The 12,994-nt window shown below is 37.7% G+C and overlaps 1 protein-coding gene across 2 annotated transcripts in view; it reads right to left on the bottom strand.

Annotated features, from left to right (window-relative positions):
• The window catches only part of RDX (radixin), a 40,381-nt gene that overhangs the window by 14,095 nt on the left and 13,292 nt on the right, over positions 1-12,994 (bottom strand). For both annotated transcript variants that reach the window (XM_072326611.1, XM_072326612.1), the window contains exons 3-9: positions 12,211-12,294; positions 6,705-6,800; positions 5,603-5,877; positions 3,272-3,355; positions 2,648-2,794; positions 1,160-1,256; positions 377-540 (exon numbers count right to left, since the gene is read on the bottom strand). In XM_072326611.1, the coding sequence (XP_072182712.1) occupies positions 377-540; positions 1,160-1,256; positions 2,648-2,794; positions 3,272-3,355; positions 5,603-5,877; positions 6,705-6,800; positions 12,211-12,294 (947 nt within the window). The remainder of the gene's footprint in view (positions 1-376; positions 541-1,159; positions 1,257-2,647; positions 2,795-3,271; positions 3,356-5,602; positions 5,878-6,704; positions 6,801-12,210; positions 12,295-12,994) is intronic.

Below are 12,994 nucleotides of genomic sequence, written 5' to 3'. Positions count from 1 at the left end.
GTTCCAGGATAGAAATAGTCACTGCACTTTTTGAATACGCGAAAGGTAAATTGTTATATTATTTGCCAGACTTGCTTTCATGGTTCACGTGTAGTATAAAAATCCCTAAGAATCATGCAACAGAAACTTTAAATGTTTCACAAAAAACTTAATGAGAAACAACAGTAGAGCTACTATTACTATGCTGAAAGCTCCAAAGGGAAACGGCTTCCTATTAAAACAGGTGAACCATGCCAGTGAACAAACCAGCTTACCTATTACAGAAAGGAAAGCAAAAGCCTTCTCCAGAATGCTAGGATGTTTGATATTCTATGACTTAGTATCCCGAAAAGGATAGAAGAATTTTCCTTCTGTTTCATGAAAGTTTGTTAATTACCTTTCCAATTGTTTCTGATGTTTCTCCTCTCTAGCTTGGGCCTTCATCTGTTGCACTTCAATTGTATCAGGTTTCCGCCTCCTCATGTACAATTCATGATTTCCCATACACAGTGCCAAAATACGCTTGTTAATTCTCAGACGAGGTGCATAAAAAACAAAATCCTAGAAAAATATGCACATCCATTAATCAAAAAACTCAGCTGTGATGAGTCAAAGTATTACTGCATTTGCACAATTGTTACATTTAAATTTACAAGTGTCTTTATACTCTTCCTCCAAAATCCAGTTACCATAAGGAGCCTGGAAGATAAATTCAAAACCCCATCTGTACTCCTCTGTGTAGAGGTTTGCTATTTTACTCAAAACTATTTAAACTTCTAAAAGTAGCATTATTTTCTATGCTTCAATGCAAGTTAACCTTATGTGTTGCCCCATAGAGTCTGATGGAAGTTGCTACTGTAATCCAAGCAAAAAATAGAAAGAGGATGTAGGAGCACAGGGAATTCAGCAAGCTACAGAGCAGCTTTTCAATTCATCACAAAACATTAGCTGGCTTACGGGAAAAAGAACCAAAAACACAGAAATCTTACGTGCCAACAAGAAGAAAGAGAGTGAAAATAAAAACGTACCACACAAAACTTGAATTTCTTTTTGATTACTGAATATTCTACCAATACAAAAAAGGCATAACAGTACTTGCTTATGTTATAGTACCACAGCAGGTTCCTTCAGGCTTGAAACCCTCCACATAAAAAGGCATACTATTCTACAGACAACTTACAGGGGCCTTTTTGTCAATTGGCTTTATGACAAACTTCTTGTCATTGAAAGAGATGTTTCTTATTTCACTCCAAGGAAAACCAATCTTGGGTGTCAGCCTTCAAAGAGAAAAAGTTCTCATTAAAAGAAGAAAAAGAAAGGCATTTCATTAATGTCCACTGACATACAAGCCTTCTTCTCATCCTGTTTTCACTGCCACAATTAAATTACTTCTACAGAACCTACCAAGACAACAGCTTAAGCATATTTTAGTTGACAATTTCACATACTCATTTGATGAGTTTGTAATAGTAAGTTTCATATTCCTATAGCACTGCAACAGGAGAATTCAGAAATTTCAGTATTGACAAATTCTACTACCATTAAATACATGCTGAATATATGCCAAATACCATCATTCTTTATCAACCAGTGGTATAATCTGCTCTTCAGAGAAATGGACAACTATTTCAATGGGGATATAATTTTAGAAAAGTCGAACATTCCAAAAACTGAAATTAGATCAGCCTTCAGGAACACTGTACTTTGGTTTAACTCAGCTGTAAGATACATCTTATTATATCTCCCAAGTTCACACTGAATTTCATCCACCTGCATTATAAGTAGAATTAAGCTGAGGAGCAGTTACAATGCTCTGCACCAACTGCAAACTTTTAACCCTGAAAAGAAACACAGTTCTTAAATTGTTAAATATAAATATTTGACTCCATCAGCACAGAAAGCTCTGAGTTTATATTACGTTAATTCAAAGGTTAAAAAGGTTTAAGTATCTGATTGCTATCTGAGTTAAAATACTAAAAAAAATGGTTGATTGTTCAACTTCATTTGAACATTTCCTGAATATTTTCGTCATCTTCCAGGAGTTATGTTGCCATCTAATGGCAATTAAGGCTCACAGAATTTTGTTAAAGAGCATATACATCCAAGCATGAAATTTCAGTTCGGATGACAGCTCTTATCTGGTGTTTGACACATTTTGTTTCAAATCACTGTGAAAGTACTGTTAAGACCAGATACCACTAACAGAAGTGTCTGAAAAGAAACAAAGGAATGAGTCTGTTCTTCAGTATTAAGTTCCACATACTTCAGCTCTACCCCATCCAAGAAGGCAGAATCTGATCTCTATCAGAACAGATCCATCTATTTTCCTTGATGTCTAGAAGGTTTCATTTTTAGATACCAAAGCTCTGCCTGTTCTAAGAGCTCTATTCATATAATTGCAATTCTTGCAAACTTCTCAAACACGATGTTCATCTTCTCCATGTCTTTTTCACCCTGACTTAAAAGAATCTTGAGGGAGGAAAAGTACAGGAAAAACTATATAAAAATGTTCTTGCTACAAATATCCATACTTAGCAAAGTCAATTTACATTTACACAGATCAGAAGATCTTTGATAACCCGTTTTGCTAAATATTATTAAAAAAACCGTTTTTGTATAATCTCAGGTAGGATCTCCTAAGACAAAACTGTAAAAATTAACCACTTACTTATCGTCATGTTCATAAATATTCAGACCCAACGCATCAACTCCTAACCACAACTCAGTTCCTTTTTTATTCTTTATTTCAAAATAGTTGACTCCATACATTTCCAAATCTTGTGCTATCTTAAGGTATTCCATCATAGAATCTTCCCTGATAAAAAGAACAGAAAAAAAGTGTAAATTCATAGTACAGACAAGACAGAAATAAAACATAAGGACAGGGGATCTACAGAGAACTTATTAGTGGGAAATTTAGTTAGGAATCAAACATCTCTTGGAAATTCACATGTACACTGATTTAAATACTTGTAGCACTTTACACCCTAACACTCAAACCCAGTTAAATCTCTGCACTTTGTCTTTTCAGCCTGAGGAGTAGAGACATTTTTAGAGGTATGCAACTGCAACCAAAGGCAGTCGGACAGCCTTACCAGAAATCACAGAGGCAGCCAACAATCCAACGTGAAATTCAACTCCCATCCAAACTTCCATGGAAGTTTTTGATAACTGCTTATGCCGGCCAGAGCAGAAGAAAAGTTTCCAAGCAAAAATGCCACCACCCAAAACACATCTTGATAATAAGAAGAAATACCCATTATAGGTCTCGGAACATTTTCTATGTAATTACCTTAACATTCCCCTGTGCTCTTCATGCCAGTTCTGTATTCTCTCTTCCCATTGTTCTTTTGTCAGTTTGTGCTGTTCTAACACACTGTGGATAGAAATTGTTATTAAATTACACTGGTTATCACATCATCTCTTAAACTTAATTTTAAACCTTGTGGCACAACACATGCCTGAAGAAATTTAAACATTACTTCCTATATACTGCTCATCTTTTCACCCAAACACACCACAAACTGGCACTTAAGTATTTACAGATGCATTCAAGCTTTCATTCTGCTGTTCTGGAAAGAAAGCCGATTTGAGCTTTACCTACAGCAAGGAGCAATTATGGATGTATATTATTCTTTTAATCTGTGCACCTAACTTTCTAAGCATTCCTAGAGAAATTACTTTAAAGAGCAATTAACTAAAAAGGGATTGCAAGATAATCTTACTAAAAGTAGTCAGAAAAGTTCTTTTTCCTCATGTCTATTTAATCAGGGCAATAAAACTACTTTTCCCTGTGTTTCTAGGGAACTACAATAAGAAATAGACAGCATGATGCAGAAGATACTAACGCAGTGTTTATCTTTATAGAGGATGTCTGTCTCACACTTGCTCAATTTGCTACTCCACATCCAGTTACACAGCCATCTCCTCATTTAGTTCTCCCTTCACATGCTACTTATAAAACAGCCAGCAGGTACACACAAATTTACTATCTTGTTGCTGCCCAAGTCATAACTTTGAGCCAAGAAATCCACAATATTCTGACCAGTGAATGCAGCTCTATAGTTAAGGAGAACTGCAAATCCTCTCACCTTTTTCCACGAGTTTTGAAAAGCCAACCTGCTTCCTGCAGCAACTATTTTTGACATAAGTTCTTTTGAAGTATTTTTATTAAGTACTTGATAGTTTTCTAGGAAACCTCTGGTGGCAGGAGGCAAAACAGGAGTAACTAACTGCTAAAATGAGAACAAAAGCTATGTGCCCACTCAGCACAAACTGACACAACTCATTGAAAATGTGCTGGGAAAGCATCTGACCGTACATCTACTGAAAAGGAGCATCTGAAGTATTTGAATCTGTGTTGTACATGAGCACTCCAGTGTTCCACAGGCTGTCAACAACTGAGCAAAGACAAAGATTTGCAAACTATTACATTCAGTAATGAGTTGTACTGATTCTTAGTCTCCTTGCCTTCTACATTGCTCCAGAAGAGTAATTCCTTAGGAATGCACAGCAATAAGAAGGAAGTAAGCAGCCAACATTTACCCAAGGTTTTTTAAAACCTGAAACACTGAAATATTTTTTTAAACATTTATCACAGTTTAAAATGTTCTTTTTTACTAGCTAGAAGATTCTCAGTCTTAGCTAATAAACTAATTTCTACTTCTCATTCTTGAATTAGAAAAGACAGTCTATGAATTTCAAGGAAAACTGAAATTATTCCACAGTTCTCATCTCTTTGAAGCTGCACTAAAGTTACATACTTAGTAAGCATACATTTGTTGACAATACACAGTCACGGATTTATTTACACTAACAAAACTATCTAGCTCCGCAAATTTCTGTTGTAACTCTTCCCTTATGCCAATGCATGTCAGGAACAGTTTCAGCTGCGAGGAGGAAAGAAAAACAACTCGGCACTATAATGCTGGTGCTTACCTTCCCTAGGTACTTACATGAACAACTGACACAAAAACATTCACATAACAATAAAGATAAGAATTCATTTTCCAAATTTTCTGTCCAGGTCAGCATTTGTAAGTTAAACACATGGCAGAAAATGTATTTTCCAGCTATTTTTCATGAATTTACTACCATTTACTAAAACTTCTTGCACAAAAACACTGTGAAGAAAAAACCTGAATAATTTAAAGAACAAGATTTTAACTCAGCAGAGGCAAGCCTCCAGGTAAGTACATAGTGTGTATATATATATATATACATAGAGAGAAAGAGAGAGAGAGAGAGAGAGAGTATATATATATATAAGTATATAGTATATAAATAGGTATGTCTCTCTCTATATATATATAGTATATATATAAGTATATAGTATATAAATAGGTAAGTATGTCTTCTGCAGTACTCTGAAAATTTCACTGGCTAAATCTGTGCAGCGGGTTGAGGATGGGACAAGAAATAGGTCTCCAGAAACCCACAGTTGTGATGCTTTCATATTTAGTCTAAACTGGGATGAGCTCTTGTAAATTCTACTAGCAAAACACGCACCCTTTTAAAAAAAGCTACCATTACATTCTTCACTTACTACTGCCACTATAAGTCATCAAGAAATCAAGTTCAAAAAGAGCAAACAATGCAAAAACACATTTATGGACTGTCTCACCGCTGAGGGAGAAGCCTGTCATTCGCTAGGTAGCCCAGTTTATGTATCTCCTTATTGTAATCTCCATACTTGGACTGTACAGCATAAGAAGCAAGAAGAACAGCCGTCTCTGGTGGACAATATATCTCATCATTTAAGATAGCTTCTTTGACTTGCAGGAAGAAAAGTCTTTGTGTTATTTCCTGAATTAACTCTTCAGATACATCCTCTGGAAAGAACTTGGCCCTGAATTTAAACTGCAAAGGATTTTCTTTCCTTACATCTTGCTGTGTTACCTAAGGAAGAAAAATAAGTAAATAAAGAAAACGTAGGAAAAGCACTAAATGACATAATAAATACCATGAACTTGACACTAATGACTTGTAGGAAGAAACAAAATAAGTTTAATAAAGATTCGGTAGCAAGAATTACAGCATATTAACTTAGGGGTAAAGCTGAATTATTCTTTTAAAAGAAGCCTTTGAACTACTGAGCTAAGTATATGTGCTTTGTTCCTCTAAAAAAATCATGGTTCCATTCATCACATTTTAGAGGAGCTTATGGACAAACCTTATCACAATTTCCCTGAAGAGATCAGATGTGATCAGCTTATAAGTATTAAACAGCTGTCTAGTCAATAATCTATAAACAAACAGATCTGTTAATTTTCCATTTTATTGGAGCTCAGCTTTCTCATCAAGAGAAGTGTGATCAGCAGGTTAAGGGAGATGATTATGCCCCTCTGCTCTTGTGAGACCTCACCTGGAGTACTGTTTTGGGCCTCCAACACAAGGACATGGAGTTGGTGGAGCTGGTCCAGAGGAGGGCCACAAGGATGTTAATGACTTTCTATTGCAAGTCATTCAGGAAGCTCAGGGTAAACAGTGTGAAAGGGAGTACAGGGACAAGCATGGAAGTCAACTGTACCCTGTACCCTGAGCATCATCCAAAGCAGCATGGACAGCAGGGATGAGAGTCTTCTAAACACTGTATTTTGTCGTTTAAAGCAAACAAGAAGCTACTACTTGCCTAAATTTGATAAATCTCACCACAACATCAAAGCAGCAAGTCTTATAAAGGTTTATTTATATTTATATTTGCTTAAGTGCTGGGAAATTATTACCTTTTTATTTAGCTTCAGCCACGTTGAGTAGCCTTTGCTGTCCACGTACTGCAGCCCAAAAAACCAAACTTCACGAAGACCAACAGTTTTTACCACCTAATGAAAAACAATCCACAGTTAACAATGATTAGTGCAACAGGAATTTTATGGTTGTTCCCTCGTATAAGCCACTTTTTTCACATGGGCAACAGAAGCAAAATACGTTCAAAATAAATGCCTTGTAGCCAAAGGAACAGCCCCAGTGTGCAACTTAATGCATGTATCAAACTCAGCCCCTGAGAAATACAAAGCTGCAAACAGGATCCTGATCTTCGAAATGGCGTTACCTGCAGATCAACCACCAAGCAAGTCTACTTCAACCAAAGACAAGCAATGAAACTATACCACTGAATAATACCTCTGGACAAGTATGATGTACAGAGTATGAATCACCTCCATTAAGTATTTCCAAGATCTTTCAGAAGATGATGATAAAAGAATAAGAATGATCTGGCTGATAAACCAAACAGGGATTGCCTATGCAGCTTCTGATTTAGACAACGGCTGTTAAAGAAAGAAAACTGTCCTTGAATAAAGGAAAAGCATGTTTATAGATGAACTAGATAAAGAAAAAGTAAAGATAAGCATTCCCCACAACAGATAGCAATTACTTGCAGTGCAACCATCAGGAAAGTCCCAGCGGACTGGATGTGATCCAAAAGCAATAAAAAGAATGAAACTGATGTGGCAAAATCTGTAGAAAACCTTCCAAGATGATCTCTGAATAGACAGTAAATATATAAACTTCAATAAAAAATGAAATTTAATAAAAACAAAATAACCTGCATAAATGGGGACATTTTAATTATGTTAAAGCAGTTGCTGTAGAGGTAAAAAGCTACAATGCTTTGTATTATCATGCAAATCTATGGTATTCACAGATGTCTAATACTATATACAAACTGATCACATTGCCCTACAAAAGCAGCGCTGGAAATGCTTCAGAAACATTCAAATGAAGGATCAGGGATATGGAATACTACAGCATAAACAAGACCAGAACATAAGCCACTGACATGTAGAAATAAGAGAGGGGAAAATATTATACAGGTTCTTACAATGTTCATGGCAAGTAGGAGGGGAATAGGAGAAATATTGATTAACCATTTCCTAACACATCAATTAAGGGAATCAGATGAAATCACTAGATAGGAGGTTCAAAGCCAACAGAAAGCAGCACTTCTTGCACATGTGTATGGTTGTTTGCATCAATATAAGTGTAGCTTTTTATTCTCTTTGTCAACCCTTCTACTTTAGGCTCCACCAAAGCACAAAATTGACAACATGGATCCAATATGACTCTTTAAATGAAACGTGTGTTTCCTCTGAAGTCTATGAAGTCATTTCTATGCTTTATCTTCCTACTTTGGAACATCAGACGAGAACAAGTTTATATTAATGCTACTGTCTTGTGTTATATCTGGTGTCCCAACACAGAAAATTAAAGCCCTGCTGCTCCCTTTGGCACAGATTGCCTGTACAATACTTATCAAACGACTTCAGCAGACAACTCTGAAAATGCTCTTTGCTTTGTAGCCATAGGAGTGAAGCCTTGGTAGCTGACCAGCACTGTGAGTTACAACAGAAGTCACCAAGAACCTCAGATGCTCAACACTGCCCATAAGGCATAAAGAGCCAAGTGCGTACGCTCCCATCAAAACATGCCACTCTCACCTGCTGCATGCTGCCCTTTAGTAGAAAAGGGCCCTGCAACTCACTCAAATCTATACAGTTTCTCTACTACAACACATGGTTACACATGCTCATAAATCACTACTGAACTCAGATTACATCTTAGTTTGTTCTATTTCAGACAAAAATAAGGAAAAAAAAATACAGTCTATCACTGCCATCTCAGCTCAAAAAAACACTTCTGAAAGTTTGCATCAGGATAACGCAGGCACTTACACACTGTAGTAGAGTGATATATAAAAAATAAGCACACAATAGGAAACTTCAAAATTGGATTGATAGTTCTGCCTCAAAAGATGTACCCGACAGCCTCAGGCAAATTTTCATCACATCCATGAAACAGATTTATCCACCATTAAAGCCTAAGTTTTGGCAATTAACAGGTAATAAAAACCTCCTGGAGACAGATCTGTTCTTTGGCAAACCAAAACATGCACAAGAGGACAAACTAGCAGGAAATGCAGTTAGCCAACTTCTGAAAGATTGTAAGGGAAGCTTCTGAGATACCAGAAAAGGAGATCTGGAGTTTAACTTGAGATGAAGGAGACAATACCCCCAACTTTTCCTGAACTGAAACTAGAGCAAAGCAGTTCTGATGCTTAGTGCCAATGCCTTATTGAAAAAGAACAAAAACCAAACCCTCACACTGTGGAAACGCATCTACTTCAGCACTTCCTCTCTTCTAAGAAGGAGTCACAGATAAACAACTGGTTGAGAGAAAGAGGATGGACCTTCTCTTGCTCATACTGACCACTGACAACATGGACTAAAGGACTAATGAAAGAACTATGGATATAGTAGGAGTCTGAAAGAGTAGCAGTTACTATAAAACAGGCTTGTGCAATACACAAGAACTTCAGTACGTTTCAAAACAGAAAAGAAAAAGCCATCAGAACACTAAATTCTTGTCTGCTAGCAGATGAAGACAAACAAAACAGAATGGGAAACAACAACTCCAGGAAACAGTATCTACAAATTTGAAAGAGCCACTGACTGCTGGTTTGACAACACGGGGCAGCTCATGACACCACTCTGTGTAATCCACTCTAAATTTAAGATCAGACTGAAAATATTTCTCTCAACACAAATCTATTCTAGCTGGTTTTGTCTGATTTAAAGCTTTTCAACTTAAATTTGCACAAGTCAACCATAATAGGTATAAGTCACACAGAGAGGTAAGGAACAAAGTTGTAGGGAACATGAAATGTGTCAGAAAGGAAGAAGAATTCACAGCTGTATCTTTGTTTCCTGCTTGCAAAAGCCCAATTTGGAAGAAACTGATTACCTGGGTATAAGATATTACACGGCAGAATGTCACCGCACCCAATACTGCATGGCAGAAGATATAGCAAAGGCTGGCAAAAGAAAAGCAATAGCCTTGGCCTTTTGTGTCACAGGATATCATACTTACTATTTGATGGTAGTACTGGCTAGACAAAAAGCAAAACAGCTGGCCATGCATCCGTTCCCCTCCCTTCAAGGCTTTCAGAGAGACAAGAAGTGTACTCCTCTGTTGAGCCTGAAGATGCACTGCTATTGAAAGTAGTTAATGGGGGGGGGGGGGTTGAAGATTGTCACATCTGCTTCTAACAGAACTGGCAAATTTATTTGATTACATAGTAAAAGGCTGTGTTAAAAACAAAGAAATTCTCATCCCTTCAACTTACGAACTGAGACATTTAATTGGCACAGTGAAAAACTCTAAAAATGTCACTTTCTCTAAAATCATAAAATGACAAGGTTGGAAAGGACCTACAAGATCATCCAGCCCAACCATCCTCCCATCACCATTGCTACCACAAGCCACTAAACCATATCTCATAGCTCCTCATCCAGATGCCTCTTGAACACTGCCAGTGACAGTGACTTCACCACCTCCCTGGGCAGCCATTCCAGTGCCTGACCACTCTCATCAAGAGAGAAAAAAGCTCTTTCTTATGTCTAATCTAAGCCTCCTCTGATACAACTTGTGACCATTTCCTTGGGTCCTGTTTGTTGACCGGAAGAAGAGGCCAAACCCCTTCAGGCAATTGTAGAGTGCAATGAGATCTCCCCTGAGCCTCCTCTTCTCCAGACTAAAAATGCTCAGCTCTACATGATCAAAGTATCTACAGTGAAGTGGACAGAAGCAACAGTCCTACTAAAACAATATTTTAATACAGTTGAACTGTTTTTGAAGAATACTTTGGAATGCTTCTTCATTTTCTTTAACTGAATGCATGTACCTTGAGCCTGGATTATATACTGTACTTTCTATTTCCTCAAGGAAAGAAAGAAATGACACTGACAACCTTTTAAGATTTTCTAGAACACTCCACAGCTGTAGAAAAAAAATACGTATTTCAAGGTTCTGATGACTAGTATCACAAAGAATGAATGTAAGAACAACGTTCTTAAGGAAACCATTAATGTAGCTCATTTAACTGGTTCCAAGATACAGACAAGTGAAAAGGTGTAGTTCTGATGGGCCTGCAAACCAGAAGCACATTAAAAGCTGCAATTTGTAATTTTTCACTCTGAAATTCAAGTTAAAAACAAAAACAAACACCCCTCCCCCCAAAAAAACAACAAAACCACAGCTGGATTATAGGACAGCACTACTTTCAAACATTCAATAGTCAATAAAGCATCTACAGATTCTTGAAGAAAAAAATGCTCTCTCTCCTAAGTTTTTAAACAACAGTGAAGGCTGTTAGAATTCCTCACATTATTAGAATTATTCCTCACAATATTAGAATTCCTCACATATTAGAATTCTAACTATCCTACAGCAATTGGTATTTTTGTCTAATCACCACATAATAACGTTACTTTGAAGCACTTCTGAATAACCACTTTCTGTGATTCTGTAAGGAGGGAAGATTTAGGTTGGATTGGGGAAGTTCTTTACTGTGAGAGCAGTGTGGTGTTGGAGCAGGCTGTCCAGAAAGGATGTGGATGCCACCCTGGAGGTGTTCAAGGCCAGGTTGGATGGGGCCCTGGGCAGCCTTGTCAGGTATTAAAGGGGGAGGCTGGCGGCCCTGCCTGCAGCAGAGGAGATGGAGTTTCATGATCCTTGAGGTCCCTTCCAACCCAGGCTATTCTGTGATTCATTCTACAACTCTGTGAAGCAGTTCTATACATAATATTCAACTGACTCCTCATTGTTCACCTATTTATGCAGAATTGTTTTTGAATTCCATTTGGATTAATCATAGAACGGCCTGGGTTGAAAAGGACCAAAACGATCATGTAGTTTCAACCCCCCCGCCATAGGCAGGGCCACCAACCATCAGACCAGGCTGCCCAGAGCCACATCCAGCCTGGTTTTGAATGTCTCCAGGGATGGGGCATTCACAACCTCCATGGGCAACCTGTTCCAGTGTGCCACCACCTTCTGTGTGAAAAATTTCCTCCTAATATCTAACCTAACCCCCCCCATCTCACTTTAAAACCATTCCCCCTTGTCCTCTCACTATCCATCCTTGTAAACAGGCATTCCCCCTCCTATTTAAATGCTCCCTTCAAGTACTGGAAGACCACAATGAGGTCTCCCCAGAACCTTTTCTTCTCTAAGCTAAACAAGCCAAGTTCCCTCAACCTTTTCTTATAATTTCCTATTAATGCTGAAGTTTAATCTAATCAACAGCATAGCTTAGGTCAGTTACATTAAAACACACAACTTTATACAAGAGAACAGCACCACTGTATCAAACTCTGCTTTAATGTCCACAATGTCACATGCTTGTTTACATATACAGGCATATTTATGCACATAGAAACACAAATAAGTTACCTGATCAAAGAGCTGCTTGCCTGTTGTATTGGGTTGGATGGCAAATTCCAGCTCCGCATCCATCGTGGTTACTCTGACATTGATCTACAGGAAACAATGAAAGTTTTAAATCACACTGTAGTGATGCAATACTTCCATATACAGTGATTACCTTGCAAGAAACAGCCTACAGTAAGTCAATTCAATAGTTTAAATAGTCTTGTACAGAACACAATAGACAAAAATCTTTTATTTTACATGAACGCATACCCTGCATAATACTCCATGCTAGGTTTGAAGATCAAACCATGGAACAAAGTTCATGTGCCACCTTAATGAGAAAGCTGACATGAGTACTAAACTCTCGGGCATTAAGCACTATCTTCTGGTAGACTCCTCAGATACATGCTACAGAAAAAGTTCAAGTCACCGATCATCACTTCACAGTATTTATACTTGACAGGACAAAAAGCCAAGCAGCATCCTGTCCTGCCATTTCTCAGACTCAGAGACTCAGTGTTTTTACACAGGTAAAGGGCTAGAGCCCAAAGTGAACCAATAGTCTTTTTATCATTGGAAAGAAGAATTGCACAAGTCAGCTCTATGTATACTGATCCCATTTAATTCACTACAGGACAGAAAACCCACTGGCACTCCACGAGTTTTTTTCCTCATGACTCCCAACAGGTGCTGTTTCTGTCTGCTCCAAAGCAAGCAGTCAAACGTTCCAGGTGGTATCCAGAAACCTACACACCTTACCAAGTCCTCTTCAGGTGGTACACACAGGAGTGAGAATTTTCATGAA

The sequence above is a fragment of the Excalfactoria chinensis genome, chromosome 1, assembly GCF_039878825.1.
Source record: "Excalfactoria chinensis isolate bCotChi1 chromosome 1, bCotChi1.hap2, whole genome shotgun sequence".
NCBI lineage: Eukaryota > Metazoa > Chordata > Aves > Galliformes > Phasianidae > Excalfactoria > Excalfactoria chinensis.
Note: the sequence above shows the minus strand (reverse complement) of the source record. Positions and strands in the feature narration are given on the sequence as shown.